General features: G+C 41.2%; 1 protein-coding gene across 1 annotated transcript in view; it reads right to left on the bottom strand.

Moving 5' to 3' along the window:
- adam19a (ADAM metallopeptidase domain 19a) overlaps positions 1–17,366 on the bottom strand; it is a 168,145-nt gene that overhangs the window by 7,468 nt on the left and 143,311 nt on the right. Inside the window, exons 15-19 of the mRNA XM_030075869.1 lie at positions 15,836–15,944; positions 14,327–14,531; positions 11,718–11,795; positions 4,080–4,188; positions 3,841–3,985 (exon numbers count right to left, since the gene is read on the bottom strand). Of these exons, the coding sequence (XP_029931729.1) occupies positions 3,841–3,985; positions 4,080–4,188; positions 11,718–11,795; positions 14,327–14,531; positions 15,836–15,944 (646 nt within the window). The remainder of the gene's footprint in view (positions 1–3,840; positions 3,986–4,079; positions 4,189–11,717; positions 11,796–14,326; positions 14,532–15,835; positions 15,945–17,366) is intronic.

The following is a 17,366-nucleotide window of genomic DNA, read 5'->3' on the forward strand; positions in this document are numbered from 1 at the left end:
ATGCAAACTGTACTATTACCACTGCTGTGTGTTCATTTAAGGATGACAAAGAAACAGTGGAAAAAATAAGACCTCTAAAAATGGATTTAAGACATTCATGTATGTATATTTTTTGGTAACACTATAATAATGTTACTTAACAAGGAATTAATACATAAAAGATTATCATTCCTACACTCATAAATGTTTGTAAACTAGTTACAAATATGTTTATGAAATAAATACATGTCTACATATCATAATTACTTCATTTATAAATGTAAAGTACTTCTAAATATTTAAGAAAAGGTACTTAAGTATTTATTTTTATTTTACTTGATTACTGTCTTATTACCTGCTTTATTTGTAAACAGTTGCATGTAATTCTAAACATGTTTATAACCACTTTATAAATGTAGGAATGATACTCAAATATTTATGAATAGCTTATAAATCATTTGCTAAGGAACATTATTATAAAGGGTTTCAATTTGAAAATTTTATCAAATGTCTGGATATCCTGCAGCCATGTTTTATTATTTAGTGGGATATTTTATGGCATTATGTGTCAGGCCAAGCAGTACCCTCACTGGCACACAACAGCCTCATTTCCCTGCTCTCATCAGGAGCTGAACTGGTGCACTGGAATAGCAGAGTGTTGACTTTCTTCATATGGCAGCAAGATCTGATTAAGGTCCCACTCCAAATGGGAAAGCTGTCCAGGGGACAATGAAGCAGATGGAGACAGAGGCAAACTCAACTGCTCTTTGGGCAAAAAAGTAAAGTATACACTAGAACGACCCTGGCAGCTCTGAGCAGCATGAGGCTCAGTCCAGGTGTTGTTGTTGACACTGCACCACAGAGGCTGGTTCAATTCTGCCATCATTTTTGAGGCTATACTTTGGTGGTGTTTACCAACTATCCTGAGAAGAGTCTGTTTATCCCTGTTGGTGAGCTTCGACTCGACCACGGTTCCTCCTCACTGCTGCAGTCTGTGTTTGGCAAACTCTTCCCCTCACTACATCACAGAGTTTTGGAGGTGATTTTTTTCCCTGACTGATGCTACTGCACTTCTGGCAAAGACTCTCTGGCCTCTTTGGACATCCACTCTGTTAGATGTTTTATGTTGCTTTAAAAACACACACAGAAAAGTTTTGATTGTCATTTCTCTTAAAAGGACAGTTCACCCAAAAAATGTAAAAACAAAGCAGAGGAAAAGAAGAACCTAGCCACACCATTATTTGCCAGCTATCTTTTAGTAGTGAAAGTGTCATTTTAACATGCAAACATGTGTTCAATGAAGAAAACAATTTCAATCTACTTCTGTGTCTGTGGTGGCTACTGGGCGGAGTGAAACAGGAGGTGCAGAAGTTGCTGGACCTTTCCAGATGTAGGAAAAAAAAAAAAAACAGTTTTACACAGTAATCTGAGCAAAACTATTGTCTGTGTGCACTCAGTAGTTGCATTTGCATTTTAGAAAGCAGCACTTGAGAAGTGATCTTAACCCTATAAAGCCTGAACTATGAAAGAATTGGCAGAAAATTCCAATTTTTTGAAATTGAACCATTGATTTAGTCCTATAACAAAAAAAAAAAAAAAATATATATATATATATATATATATATATATATAAATTCAAAAAATATGTTATTACACGACCTTTCTGTTGTATGATATATGATATGTACTTGAAGTGCCAATGGTATGGTCTAGGGTGAACAGGGGAAGTGTTCAAAGGTATACAACAGTATTTTGGTCAAGTATTGATTAAACTAAAAATGAAAAACGGAATTGAAAATGTGTATCATATATGATACAAATGGCTTTATAGGGTTAAAGCTTCTTTGAGGGAATTGAAGAGGTAGGACAAATACTGTCCTACATAACAACTAGGGGGATGTGAAATAATATCACGTTTTTTCAAAATGGGTGAACTGTCCCTTTAATGCTAGTGCATGCTGTTAATTGTCATTAAAGTTGATGATTCCCTGTGTAGCTACCCTTGTAACAGTGTAAATGTCTCTTAGATTGTCCCTTTGTGGGCACACATGCACAGCAGAAAGAGCACGAGGCACATCCACATGAAAAACTATGTATACACTTCTATGCTTACATAAATCAAAGCATGGAAAAGCTTCCAATCAGCCACACTCACTATCCTGGTGCTGAACTGTAAGTGAACCCAAACTATTGGCCATGGAACAAAACCAAAAAAAAAAAAGAATAGGGTTTGCACTGCAGCTGGTGCGGTTAAGAGCCTTTTTAATCATCATAGCGGCTCAATTTTCCATATCGTTACCCATTCCTTCAGATGTCTCCTCTCTGTCTCCCTTTAGCTGCCGTTACGGTAAAATCCCGCTCAGGCCCAATATCACTAGTATTTAGCCTTTTTCTCCATCTTCATTTGGAAGGTCAGGGTCTTTAAAAGGCTGCCGGAGCGCTGGATTCTCTCGTCTCTGGGCTCAGGCCAGCCACATTTCTATTCTGTAAATCACACTGTAAGACTTGAGTATTTTCAGAGGCACTAAGTCAGCGCGTGTTATGACTGAGCTGTCTGTCTGGGTGAGGTATACGGCAGCGCTCATAAAGGAAGCTCTGGGGTTTATGAGGACATGCATTTTGTTTGGTTCCTATGAAGGTGAGCTGCAGCAGAAAATGCTGCCATTTCTGCTGATGTAGAGATGGAAGGTTCCAGTGAACGCATCGACCCGCTGGGAACTGGGCCGCCCGCTGCCAGCGCTGCCGCCCTTCCATCCTGCACCTTTTCCTTCCTTTCTTCCTCCCCGCTGTCTTCCTCCCTCCCTCCAGTTGCTGTTTTTCTTTCTGCCACCCTCTCCCTCTGTACTAGTTCTCTTCCTCCCCATTCTCCTCCTTCCTTCTCCACTCCTTCATTTCTTCCCCTTACCATTTCCTACATTGTTTGCTTCCTTCCGCACTTGTTTCCTCTCCTCCTTTTCTTCCCTTTTCTCTTCTGTCATGCATTTTTTCATTTTCTTTCCTGCACTGTTAAATCCTAACTTACATCTTCTATTCCGTCTATCCTCCTTTTCTTCCATCCATTCATCAAATTAAAAGAATACTCTGCTATAAATCTATACCATCATAAAATAGAGACTGCAGAGATCCAAGCCGAAGGTTTTTAAATAAAAATCCAGTCAGAGAAAAGGTTTGCTTAAGGTTAACTGTGTTTCTGCCATTTTTTGTGACGTCATATATGGCAAACTCTGAGCTTTCACATCATCTCCATAATTCCCACTTAGAGTTCTGACTGAACTGTTGCATGTGGGATGTTAGATTTATCCTGATTCTGAGCCCTTAGTTGGTAACCCTGTTCCTGTTTTTTAAAATACAGATTGCCTCAAAATGATTGTGATTATTTTCCATCAGTTAACACAGGCATAAGGTTAACACTGACACTGAGCTAGCCAAGACATTTTTGAATGGATATGTGCTGTATTTACTCCATTTGGTTAAATCCATGATGTTGCTAGGGTGTTCCAGCTTTTAGTCTGACTTGTACAAAACAGTGCAGGCAGAAAATTTTTGTGTTCAGAGAATATGGCTCCATAAATGTATTAACTCTCCCTATTTTTCCATTGCTGGCATGATACCATGGTATGAATGGGATACCTCTGATGTGTGTTAAAGGGTTTTAATGCGCAACGTGGAGGCGGAGAGCCACCCACTTCATCAGAAATCATCCCTTAGGTATATAAAAATAGAGAAATAACATCAGCAGCTTCACTGAGGTAAGAGAGCGTTCTGTAAAGATGATTCTAAACATGGTTTTCTTTTGCTCTGGTTGTAGCAGTGAAGTTTGTGCAGTGTGTGGTGTGCAGACAGACAGGATAGACACAGTACTTTTTGCTCTTGTTGTTCTTCTCTCTCTGGGAAAGCCACTTGTGGTAGTAGGAGCTCTTGATCCTGTAGCAGTAGAAGGCCAGCAGCACCGCAGGCAGGACCACCAGGAAGGCAAAGAGAAGACCCACGACCAGACCCACCTGACCTGGGGGAGGGAGCACGCCGAGGAACAGCTTGGTACAACTGCAGGACACTGTGTCAGCAAGTGTGTGTGTGTGTGTTTGTCAGTTAATACTCACTGTCATACTGGACAGGTCCACTGTCCACGCTGCCACCAAGTCCCGGCTTCTCACAGAAAGGCGGCGCCCAGCCTCGATTGCAGTGGCAGTTCCCATTACTGTTACACACCTACGCACAACACACGCTGGGGTTACTCAACATGTGTGGACCTTCCACTGGCTACACTCATTCCCTACTCCCTAGCACTCTCTGGGGATGAAGTTTGAGTTTCAAAGGCACTATTGTCTTTGTCCGCTCAGACAGAGACAGTTGCTGCTCATGCTAACAGTCCAGTCATTCTTCTGGTTGGTGCACACAAACCACAAATGTAACATGTCACTTCCTGTGCACCAGAGGTGTTTTTTTCCAGGAAAGAGCCAAGAGATGCTGATGGGCTGATTTATTAAGTCTGTGTGGTCTTTTCATGCTTGAACTGGACAAATAGCGTCTGTCCTTATTTACCTTATTTGCTGCACTGGATGTTTTGTGCTGGTGAAAAGCGAGGGAAAAGTAATACTACCAAAAGGTGTTTTTGACATGGGACAGCAAAAATATGGAATGTAAATTTGTACAAATGGCCCACTTAATCAGATTCATCAGTGAAGGGAACTGAACCTGTTATTTAGCCACTTTGAAGAGCATGTCTTATCTCCTTGGCGTCACCTTTGGCCTGTCTTTTAAATGGACCTGGCACATACATTAACACCGCCTTGCATTAACTGTCAGGAACAAATTTTGGTTGCACTGACATCGGATGTCAGTTGTGTGTGGAGTCCCACTAAAAATGCAGGGAAATAAAACCCACTCATAATAGCTTGTCTTGACATGAGACATGTGGCAGGCTTAGAAAATGAAACCTTGAGTGTTTACAACTGCACATGTACAAACTTTCACAAACTGGGTGAGTCCCCGTTCACTGTTTTTAAATTCACACCAGTGCCTTAATATTCTGAAGGCTGAGCTCGGCCATTGTTGTTGTATTTTTTTAACATCACATCACGTTAACAAGTCATACCGATAATTCCTTATCATGGTTTGGAGAAACCTGAATGTGACTGCTGGCCAACATCAGGCAGAATACTGGGGCGAGTAAACACTGCATCCTGGTTGCTCTTGTTTACTGCAGTTTGTCAGAAGTGGGAAGTGGAGTCAATTCACTGAACATCACTGGCAGACGAGCATGGACACAGGAAGATTAAAGTGGGAAGCTAAATGTGCACATAAATAGCGTATCCCGAATAGCAGCATGAAATGTTGTTTTGGCCAATTATCAGTTCTGTGGTTTATGAGTGGCCATGACTTTGTTAGCCACAGAAGCAGAACATTACAAGCTGACTGTTTCAACCAAAATTTCAAATGAAAAAATCAAGGGATTTTGATTATATGTTATGAAATCTTTAGTGCCCTTGCATGATTAGCAGAGTGGCTTGTTGCAGTGTAAAATGTGGGTATATTGTAGGATATTGTTGTAAAACTGTAGTATGGTCCTTTCCTTTAAATTTGAATCTTAACACTAAAGCCCAGTACTAGTGCTAAACTCAGCCAAAATAACTGTGTGAGGACATTTAATGCTCACAATTATAAAAGTACAACAACACACACTCACCCACATACACACACACACACAAAGGACTTTTTTATGTAGTTTTCTGCTGAGTCTCATAATACTGTACGTGCCTGGAGGTATGAGAGTCAAATTAGAAGTGCTAATTTCTTGTTTACTGCAGATAGGTACTGTAAATGTTTTAATGGGATGTATTCTCTGTGGAATAATACGAACCCTCAGATACTGACCTTATAAATGGAAGACCACAAAACATTTTGAAATTAGAATTAGAAGCAATGATAGCTCCCATTTTCAACAGCTTTTCCATTTGCTTTGCATAATGTGCTACTTGTTCATTTCATTTTTTTTTTTTTTTTTAAAAAGTCTTTGTTATGTTTTAGAATGTTTTATGAGCTATGCTGCTATGTTTGCCGGCTGGAATGAGCGAGTTAATTGGATTGTGTATTTTCTTTGTCAATTTAATGAATGTTTTGTTGTTCTCCGGTCTCTCGAGTTCTTGATCTCAATGAGTCTACCTGCTAAAATGAAGGATAAATGAAAATGCAAAAAAATATGAGTGTAGAAGATATTTCGGGGTCCTCGCGGATGCTGAGCAACGACTGGCTCGCTGCAGTGAAGGTGGGACCTAAACTGATAGAAAAATCCTTTGTCCTTTGCCTCATTTGAAAATCAGTGACCTCTATGAGTTTTTAATAGACTTAGATTTGAAAAAAAAAAGGTTTTATCTGGGGATTAGCGTTTTGCACTTGATTAATATCTCCAGACATCTTGCGTAATTCCCGACTCCTAAATGAAGGAGAAAATGCTGCCACGCTCCAATTACATCGAGATGTAATTATCCTATCAGTGATTAACATGCCTATTTACTTCATTACCACTCGGTCGACATGAAGGGCGCCAAGTTGTTTTCTGATACTTATCGTTCTTTTTCTTCACATTCATTTCTTTTTTAGTGCTTTGAGATGTGGAGAAAGTACTCGATAAATGAAACGGATGAATGATGTATGTGCTGGCAAATGTTTACGACCCCGTGCGGCCTCGTCGTGAATATTCCTCGTGCCTCTTTTGAAGACCAGCACGAAGAATATTCAGGACAGGAGGGATGGAGAGGGGAAACAATGTGACAGAAGGCGTCGCCTGGATCCAAACTCATGGCGTCACCAATCCACGGCACAGCCACCGGCCTGCTGAGGCACCACGACGTACCAGATCTGTCATGCTTCTTGGGCTGAAATTCCCAGTAAAAGTTTTTAAAAAGATGCAAACTGGTGCTGTCAGAACTCTGTAGCACTTCCTCCTGCTCATTATTCCTGTTTGTTTGCATGAACATCCACTGCTCTCCAAAAGCCCGAGGATCAATATGAATCAAATGATAATGAAAAATAAAGTAGTCCCTGCACGGGGGGGAACCTACGATGGGAGGGAGGCAAAACTGTCTTTTTTAGAATAATCCCGACTCAAAGCCATTTCCATTATTTGTCTGCTGTTGCACAGCGAGGGAGCCAACAAAAGAGGGACAAACAGCACAGTACAACAAAGTAAAGAGAGAAAAGCCAGAGGATTAAAAGGAGGAGAGGCTGTGTCTGGTGTTTTCCTCCCAGCTCATAAATGCTGAAATCCTAATCGAATACACCAGGCCAGAGGCCGGGACTGAGACACAGTGAACAGAGACATGGCTGACCTTTGTCTCTTTTAAAAGATTTGGTCCAAACATTGTCATCCATTTCTGATAGGATCCAGATGAAAGCTTTGGTTGCATCCTTATTGTAAAATTGATCAATACAGTGGCTGACTACGGGAATCCCTTCAACCAAATTAATTCTGACTGATTCCAAAGCGGATGAAATTGTTTTTATTCATTTTATTAGGGCTGAATTTCAGTGGAAAGTTTTAGTGTCACACAGTTTAAAAGCAGTTTAAGAGGCTTTTCTACTGTGACAAGAAAAAAAAATTCTTGGAGAAACTCATCACTTGTATTTTTTGTGGTAATTTCTTGCTATGTGAATGATCATACTTAAAGCACTGAGCCAGAGGGTTTGAATAGGCTTCATTTGCCACTGATGTCACAGTGGAGTATCTCTTTACAGAAACATCAAGATTTGAAAGGCCAGGGAAGTCACTGACTGAATATAAACACTGCTGAAGAGGTGGCTCGAGTGTCCTTCTGTTTATAGAATCTGTTATTTGGCCAAATGGCCTGTGGTATGTTAAATGGAACCAGCTTAATAGTCACTTGATGTAGCAATGTGATGTTGCCGAACCATCAGAGGATGGAAGCCCAGGTGGGATAGAGTAAAGCCAATCTTATATATACAAACCAAAGTTACATGAGATCATCTAATCACAGAGGCTGAATCACAAATCTATCAATATTGGTTCAATGGGTCTGTTTTTCTTTTCGGCTTAAAGTACAGTCATTTGCAATGTTTGCCCATTTACTACAATTTACCCACATTTTACACTGCAAACCATTTTGCAAATCATGTGAGGGTGCTAAAGAATTCCCAAATAGACTTAAAATTCATTGACTTTCAAATATGAATCTTTAGCTGAATCAGCCACATTATAACGTTCTGCTTCTGTGGCTAACAAACTCATTACCATTCATTAACCACAGAGCTGATAACTGGCTGTGGAAAGCACAAGTTTCCTTGGGGACTACTTTCTGGCGGAGAGACGGCCCAGTTTCAAGTCCTCAAAACACAACAGTGCTGCTGCTTTTAGGAAAACTAATGTGGGTGACTTTATTCCAGTGATGGAAAACTGGTGTGAGGAAAGTTTGAACTCTCTGAAAGTTCATTTTTATATCCTAGTGGAATGAATGGAAACCAATGACTTGGATAAAAGGGAGTAAATCATGTTGGCTATAATGTTAGCTAATAATGCATAAGTGTAGAGTGCATGTTGTAATTTAATCATGTTCTTAATTCATCAGAAAATCATTTGAAGTTGTGTTTCTGAGCAACTGGGTGAAGTGGAAAATCAGCTAATTACATGCAAAGCTTTTGTTCCTCTCACTCTTCTTTTCCACCTCTCTGTGCTGCACATACTGTATGTATTTCTAGTATCAAATTCTGATCGCAATGTGAGCTGTTTTAAAAGCGTTAAAGTAATATTCTGACATTTTCATATTAAAAACTTGTCTTTACCACCGCCTCCCACCCGCTGACAGAACAAGCCGTGCTGTAAGCAGCGCATGACAGCTTTTACATTCGCTGTTCATAACAGCTGGTGTGGGCTGGGTCTGTCTTTCCTCCTCTGGTGCTCTATTTGCTCCATTTCAGGGTAAACAAAAGAAAATGTGGGTAGTTAGCCTGAGCAGCAATAGCCACCATGTCTAAACTGTCATAGAGAAGAGCGCCACGTACAGAAACTCAAACTTCTGCACAATATCCAAGGAGAAAGACCTCACGATCCTGGATACATGATTTGAAACAAGCACCACAGCTAAGACTGCTGAGCACAGAAAGCAGCACACAGAGCCTTTTCACAGCACAAATTTTGACATGAAGTAATAACATTAATGCGGGCTCTGTTGCGTTCAGGTGTAACGGTGCTCGGACACTGCTACCGTCCAGGCAGCCTCACCGGAAAGACCGGGCAACATTGACATAGAACAAAACCTTAATTTATGCCATCACTAACACCTGAGCTTACCTGCGATTATTTCTACTGCAAACAGTCACTTTAAAAGGACATGATGAGTGTAATGTAGGTTTCACCAAATCTAACCGAACACTGGCTTTATGCCAATGGAGTCCAAACAGAAAAGAGAGACAGAAGATCTAGTATTTACAAGTTTGGCTTTCCCCAGACAGAGTGCTCCCTCTCTGCTGTTTTGGAGTCACTTTGTGCCGCACTCTAGATTTCCCACTGGTATAATAACACGAGAATTTAATTTGGGCAAGAAGGGTGAATGAGTATTCACCCTATGAATCACCCCTTGAATCTGCAGCATCTCAATTAGTGGGGACGAGATGCTCCTCTCTGTTCGCAGCCTCACTTTGTTATCCAGACTGATAAGATGGCTGGGTTTTTGCATTAAAAATCAAATCCTGCCTGGTGCTGCATTAAGTCCTGGAGAAATTGACAAATTTCTGAGGGGACTCAGTCTGGTATTATCATATCTTTGTCTTGCAGGCTTTAAGATATCATTTATCTTCCTGAGAGACAGGAGAAGAGCTAAAACTGGCAGAATTGACAGCATATCTATACACTCTACCAGTGAGCCAGATACAGAAAGCAACATACAAACAAATTTCCTCTTATTTTTGTTCATATCCACCAATTTGTTCTTATTTTGTTGGTACCCATTGATTTCTGGGATTCATCAGTGTTTTCTATTTTTTCTTTTCTCTTCAGTAAGAAAAATTTTTACGCGTTGTCAAGAGCACTCTTACCAAGATAATTACCAAGATAATCATTTGAACAATGCAAGGAAACATACATTTTCAATTGAACAACATAATTGCATTAAATGTATTAATTAATGTATTAAATCACTTTTAGTGTATTTCATGTTTTATAATATTACAAGGATGGGTTTATTAAAATAAGAATAACTGAATTCGGATGTTTGAGAGTTCACTGAAATAACAGCAAAAAAGCTTACAGACTTGGACAGGTAGAAGAAGAAAAGTTGAGCGCATAAATGAATTTCAGAGTGTTTCTGCAGTGGAAGTGTGTCTCTGTCGGCGTCGGGGCTTCAGAATCTGTCCTGTCCTGCAGTCGTCACCATGGAGCCATCAAACCATTTTCATTTCATTTCAGTGACTGTTCGTCCCTCCGCTGACACGACATTCACAGCATCATAGATCTTCTGTGGCGGTTGTTGACTTTCCTGTAACACCAGCACTAAAACTCTGGAAAGTCACTTTTCCTTTAGAGGTTCATTTAACTTTGATATCAGCTGCTCAAGTTGTTTTTCTTCCTCCAGCCTTTTTTGGTGGCATCTCCCAGTATGTTGTACACGACACCACAGCTGCCCTCATATACTGTATGGTGTTTAGGGGGCATTAAATACACTAATCAGACATGCTCAGACACATGCCTCCAGTTTATGAACCAGTAGGATTCATCATTCACCTGGATAAGAGCAGATTTGGCTCATTACAAACGTTTTGTGAATCTGGAGTTCTCGCTCTCTCTTTTTTCTTATTTTTTCTTAACAAAAAAATACGATAATCTAGAGGAGAAATTTTAAAGCTGCACTAAGCGTTTTATGACCACTAGAGGGTATTGAGAGCTCAAACTCTGTTAACAGGGTCAGGCCTGCCTCTGGGTTGCCAGTAGATCAACTGCAAAAACCAAAAGTTAAGGCGAAAAAGTGCATTTTTCACATGGAAATGAGGGACACATTTCACTCTCACAAGGCTCTTGTTGGATTGTGACTTTCAGCTACAATGTAAACAACTGCTCTGAATGACCCAACACGATTGATCTTAAATTTGTGTTGATCAGCGGAATGTGCCATCTCAGAGGAGCTTTGAAAGGAGTTGGAGAGGTGAGGGGGTGAAGATACAGAAATTTAGGAAGCTCAGACCAGGAAATAACAACAGGCTGCCTGTAAATTGTACGGTGCAAAGAAGGCGTGCAGTGATGACTCTTGCATTGCCAGGGGTCATTTTAATATTAAAAAATGCATGTAATATCATTTAATGTGACTTTAAGACAATGCTACAGCGTCTGGCCCAGAGATCACAGGGGTCAGTTCAAAAGTGGCTGGTGGAAAAGCCCAATCTAGATGTCGGTCCTCTCTTGTAGTAACAGGTGTTTAAGCCTCAAACGCTGCACCTGAGCTTAGTTATTGGCTCATAAAACTATATACGATTCCACCTTATCTGCCTCGGGCTAGCTTGTCCTGCTCCAATAAATAGTTCATCACTTCAAGCTGCTGTTGTATTCCAGCCATCCATTTCCCCGCCTTTTACAACAGACTAGGTGACAGCGGTGAAAAGCTCTACCTTTGCCCAAGGACACAGTGTGACAATAAGATTAGGGAGCCATGCCCGACAGCTGAGTGAGCCGACTCCGTTGCACGACTGTGTTTTTGTGTGTGTGTATGTGTGTGTGTGTGTACGTGTGCGCCTACCCCGTTGCCGTGACAGCGGGCGATGCAAGTCTCCAGCTCAGTAAAAGAGGCGTTCTGGCAGCGGCGGTCTCTGCACACCTGTGGCAACACAAACACAACGATCACAAACTGGGCATGGAGCTGCCATCCACATAAACACACACACACACACACATGCACAGGCTCGCTAATACACACACACACACACACACAAGTGATTTGAGCATCCCTTTGCCAGTGCCCTTGAGCTTTGGAACACGCTGCCTGCCTGAGGAGACCGAGCGAGGAGCATCACCGCCTTTTTTTTATTAAATCCCCTCGAAAATCACGACTTCAACTTATTGAAGTCTGTGCAAATTCACCTGATGAAAGGTTACGAGCAAGTTAACAAAAACTCAAACTCACAATATCAGGAAAAAACTGCAGAAATGAAATTACAAGAAAATTAGCACAACAAATCACTTGAAAATTTGCAATAAAAATAACAAAATAAAAATAAAAATAACAAGAAAATTGTCCTTAATTGATTTGACATTTAAACGTCAGATCAGTGATGCTGATGAAAGGTGTTGTAACACACCTCTACAACTGTAATGATTTTTTTTTTCATAGACAGATTTACCCAATAGATAGTGTGGCTGTAAAAACTGTTTTAATCACATTTACATTTATGCTAAAATAATATTTCTTTACTGTGAAAGGCATTATACACACAGTTTACTCATCAGGCTGACATAAATCTAAATACAGTGCATATATACAGCACTATTAAACTGATGGAGGTTATGTGAGGATAAGGTCTTCTAAGGAAACACAAAGGAAGCTTTTCTGAAAGATGTAATCGATTTTTATTCAGATCTGCGTTTCCAAATGAAAGCGGATCAAATTTTATTGATATAATACGTTTCATCCAACAGAGGAACCCAAAGTGCTTTACAAATGTGATTAAAATAGGTCAGGGCTGCAAAATAGAAAGCCAACAATACCCCCAAAAAAATCAGCTTTGCAAAGGGGCACAAGAACAGGAGTAGTAATATTGAAAAAGTCTAAAAGGTAGAAGAACATAACACAGGTGCTCAAAAGCAGCAGTCGTGGCCGTTTGCCTTGTGATGCCCCCTGACTATAAGTCATATTAGCACTAATCCTAGCATCAGTATTTATTTAAGTGCTGTGTGTTTTCTGCTGTATTGTCGGTGCACAACTGAAAACACAATCAGTTTATATTTGTGAGTGAATGTGTGATTAGGAGACGAGGCCTGCTGTTATGTATGTGTGCATTTCTACATAAGAGGAGGCCGTTCAATACCATGACTCAAGATTCATCATGCTGGATGGCGGACAAGATTCTTTGCTGCCTATTTATAATATATTACTCACGCAGCACTATTCAGTCCTTTCACTGTGCCTGGCACAATACAGAAAATGCTTTTCAAGTGAATGGAATGCAGTGCAGGAGCAATATAGACAGCCAGAGAAATCAAATTCACTGGTGGAACGGGGTGACTGCAGATATTTGTGCTGCGCATGTGTGTATATTTTCACATATGTGTATTTCACATGCATAATTCATCATCATTTCTCTGTATGTGTGTGTGTGTATTTGTGAGAGAGAGGCAGAGGCGAGGTTTACTTGGAGTGGAATATTCCAGTAATGATCACAATAATAGCTCCTGCCTCACATAACCACTTTACACAGGACACACCTGCCCAGTCCACTGAAATTCAGTTTCACATGAAGTCGTCAGATATAAAACCTTGGTAATCGATTCAATAAGAGAATGTAACTGACTAACAGCCATGGGAACACTTTGGTGAGTAGTAAGTTAAAGCTGTTCTGTAGGACAGTAGTGGTGCTATCCTTCTCTCATTGTTACTGAGTGCTGGATAATGGCTGGATGCTCCAAATGCTAACTGTTAGCCTCCTGCCATTGAAATGGACTTCCCCCCAGCTAACACTCTGAACAATAACCACCTTAATCCACTCAAAGAAGGTTTAACATCACTTAAAAAAAACTTAAAATTCACATACAACCATTGAGTGCACACAAATTCTAGTTTTGCACTAATTACTATTTAAAAGTGCATCTCTCAACATCTGCAGAGATCTGTTAATTTGTGTACTTGTATCTCCGTGTCAGAGCAGCAGTGGCCACCAGAGACACAAGCTCACTGATTCAATTTACTATTGTTTGTTTTCTTCACTGAACACATGCACGCATGTTGGAGGACAAAAATAACATTTAATAACATTTCATTCAAGAACATAGCTCTTCCTTTGAGAATTTTTAATGCAATTTTCCAGACAGTGTGCAGCACTCAGCTGATGATGATGAGAGGAGGACAGCACCACTAAACACACCTCAATAAATTACTTTACTATATGGCTTACTGAAGTTTTTTGGACCAAAGCTGCAGATTTAATCTTTAAATTTGTCAATCTGCTCTCCTCTGGTGTTTAAGCACCCTGTAACTTACACAGTCAGCTCCGCCACAGAGAGGATTCAACAGAAACGGCTTGTGAAGAGGTAATATATGCTAAATGCTGGAGGAATAGAACTGCTTTGTCATTCACTTTAGCCTGCGTGTGGCTGGAAACAAGAGCGAGTGTGTCTTAAAGCCTGGATGCCCACCTTGCCCTCTCCACACTTGGTGCCGGTCATGACCAGGCCGGGGTCGGGCAGGTCGCCTTGGCCGTCCTGGGTGCTGTAGACGTAGGTGCCCCTGCACTTCACCTCTATGCCGTCTGTCTTGATGGTGGTGTCGATGGACACGGCGTTGGTGCCCTTGGGCTTCTTGGCGGCGCTGTGGCACTGGATCTTACCGCACTTGGCATCGCTGTTGACAAACACACGGGAGGAAATGAGGCTCGATGAAAAATGTACACATACTTTCGTTGAACTTTTATTCAGGGACTGTTTTTAACCGGTGACAGCCACCACCTGAAGACACACACACACACCCACACACACACACATCGCCTAGCATCAGAAAAGCAAATGAACAGAAGAGGATTACTAAATGATAGACAGATAGCGTCTGCATGACTTGAGCCTCGCAGACTATTCACATGTCTTAATAACATGCAGATAGTGCATTTACATATCCTCTAATCAGCTCTCTCAGTCACTGTGGCCAGAAAACACTCTAATGACTCCTATGGGACTCCGTAATGGGTTTGGGCAGCGGCGTATCATACAAGGCAGCCGTCAACCACCTTAATCCACAGCCTCATTTGCATAGCTAAGCCGCTAATTTGGCTCCATTAATTAGCTCTGGCACTGCGCCACAGACGCTGTCTCTCAGCGGCCTGTGCTGACAGTGTACAGAGGACCTGGTTCTGTGTGTGTGTGTGTGTGTGTGTGTGTGTGAGAGAGAGAGTGTGCCTTTGTTAGGAGTGCTTAGGAAGAATCGCTAAGTTCAGCAGAAGTGTGTTAGCTAAGAGCACCAGAGCTTTGAAAAGAAGTGCGTGTAGTTTACAGCAGCGACAACTGCACTGCGAGACAAGAACTATGAAAGCAATGAAGCGTGTTGGCAAGAGGGACAGAGGCTTTCTCTGTCAGCTCATCAAACAATGGTCCAAATCAGAGGTACTCCACTTTTTGTGATGCTGTACCTGCTGCACAGTGAGATCAAGTCATTTTTGCAAACTCGGGTGCCACAGAGAAAGTAAAATTAGGGTTAGACCAATATCTGGGGCTGTCTTTAGATTAATTAAAATGTCTCCATAATGTGCCTTTACTGAGAGATGGGGAGTCCTGTGCAACAGTGACACTGCACATTCCTCAGCTGTCCTAACGCTGCTCATCCACACGTTCAAAGTTGCCTCGTCAGTCGAACCTCAAATCACACTATTTGGCAGTCTGCTTTGCACCGCTCCCAGCAGATAATCCAATAAACCAATAAAAGCGAACAATAAATCCAATCTGACAGAAATAAAATTCTGGAGGATACACTGAACCTCAAAATGTTCAGATTTAAAGTTATTTAATGCAGACACTGTCTGTTGGAACATTCAACACAAAAGGTATCTGTGCTGACCATCAAAGCCCACATGGATCAAACTCTAACACAAACAGTAGATAATGTTGGTGTTGCCACGTGTGTGTGGTCCTGTAAGATGTGTCAAAAGTATCTCTCACCTCTTCTCACACTTCATGTAGTTGCCTTGTCCGTCTTTGCCACAGTTCCCGAAAGCATTCCCTGCCGCGTTGACGTCTTCAAAGCAGGCATCGTGAGCCGGCCGGGCTCCTGCAACCACAACGCGTCGTGTCAGTTTACCGGAAAGAGCCTCTGCAGTTGTGTCTGTTGTTGCTAACTTGAAGGCTTCTTCACTAAATGTTTTGACTTTTCAGACGCTCTGGTGAATTTAATCCCCCAAGGCAAGCAGCAGCAAATCTAGCAACGATCGGCCCGTGTGGAGCGCTTAGCTGAGCACCTGATGTTAAAATGGTAGTTTGGGTTCTTATCCATATAGTGTCATTTGCTACTCCACAATAAATCCTCCAAGTCTGACCCGTCAGCTCCTTCCCTGTGGTGACAATGAGTGCTTCACTACGACTGTGAATGAACCAAGTCTATCTGGCCGAGCAAACAACATAATTTCAAGCAGCGACCCAAAGCTGAAATAATCTAACATAAAAACTTAAAGCGCTGAGCGGAGCTGTCAAGTAGTGATACTGAAAAAAAGTAGTTCCATCCAGTTAGCGAGCAGGAGGGCTGGAAAGAAGCATCAATAATGAATCCCAGAAATGTGTGCTGTTGTGCATTCTTCAAAATGTTTTTTCAGCTTTGGGCCACTGATCCAAACCTTGATTACTGATCCAAACCCAAACAATCCCTTAATGTTCACATACAAGCACTAGTCATTACGAACAGGAGCTTATTCTAGCCACTTTAGTGGGTAAATCAGATGGCTGACCAGGTTGCCTCCTAGTTAGCTAACAAAATGATTTTGCACAAACTTAATGAGGGTTATGTGAGCTGAAAGACACTTCTGCCAGAAACACTGCAGAAATGATCTGTGTATATTCAGTTCTGTTAAGATGCTGGTCTGTCTGGAAACACATTGTGGCCGCCAGTTACATCACGTGAAAACTCATGATACTCATCATTTATCATGGGATGGGCAAACAACAGTGGTCATTTATGAATTTCTCAACTCCTGGAACCCATTTCCTTCCTTCCAACTAGACATCTGTAACAAATTCCTGATTTGTTGTGCAAGTGGATGTGTGTGTCAGTGCAAAGCACTTTAATGAATCCAAACAAGACATCAAATAGATTAACTCATAAGGTAGGTCAATGTATTGCCTTGACTAACTGTGTTCCTGCATGAAGACTGTCATGATGGTCAACCCAGCCCTCACTACTGAGAGGAAAAAAATGAACAAGCTCATGTGGCTTCCCTCTTCAAAAAGTAATTTTTTGACAGCACTCTCAACTCCTGTCATTCAGGCTTACTTTGTATTAATCAACTCTGAAATATCGCTGTCAGCCAAGAACCTTTATCTATATCCTCTATGTCTCCAAAATGTCAACTTTTTGGAACTGAGAGAAACAGTTTTGTTTTGACCTTCAGACATTTTTGAGTTCATTTGATGTGTTTTTGAAAGGGCTCAGCATCAAGAAATGTGCAATTCTCTCGACCCACACAGGAACCATGTAAAACTT

This window comes from Myripristis murdjan, chromosome 18 (genome assembly GCF_902150065.1).
Source record: "Myripristis murdjan chromosome 18, fMyrMur1.1, whole genome shotgun sequence".
Classification (NCBI taxonomy): Eukaryota; Metazoa; Chordata; class Actinopteri; order Holocentriformes; family Holocentridae; genus Myripristis; species Myripristis murdjan.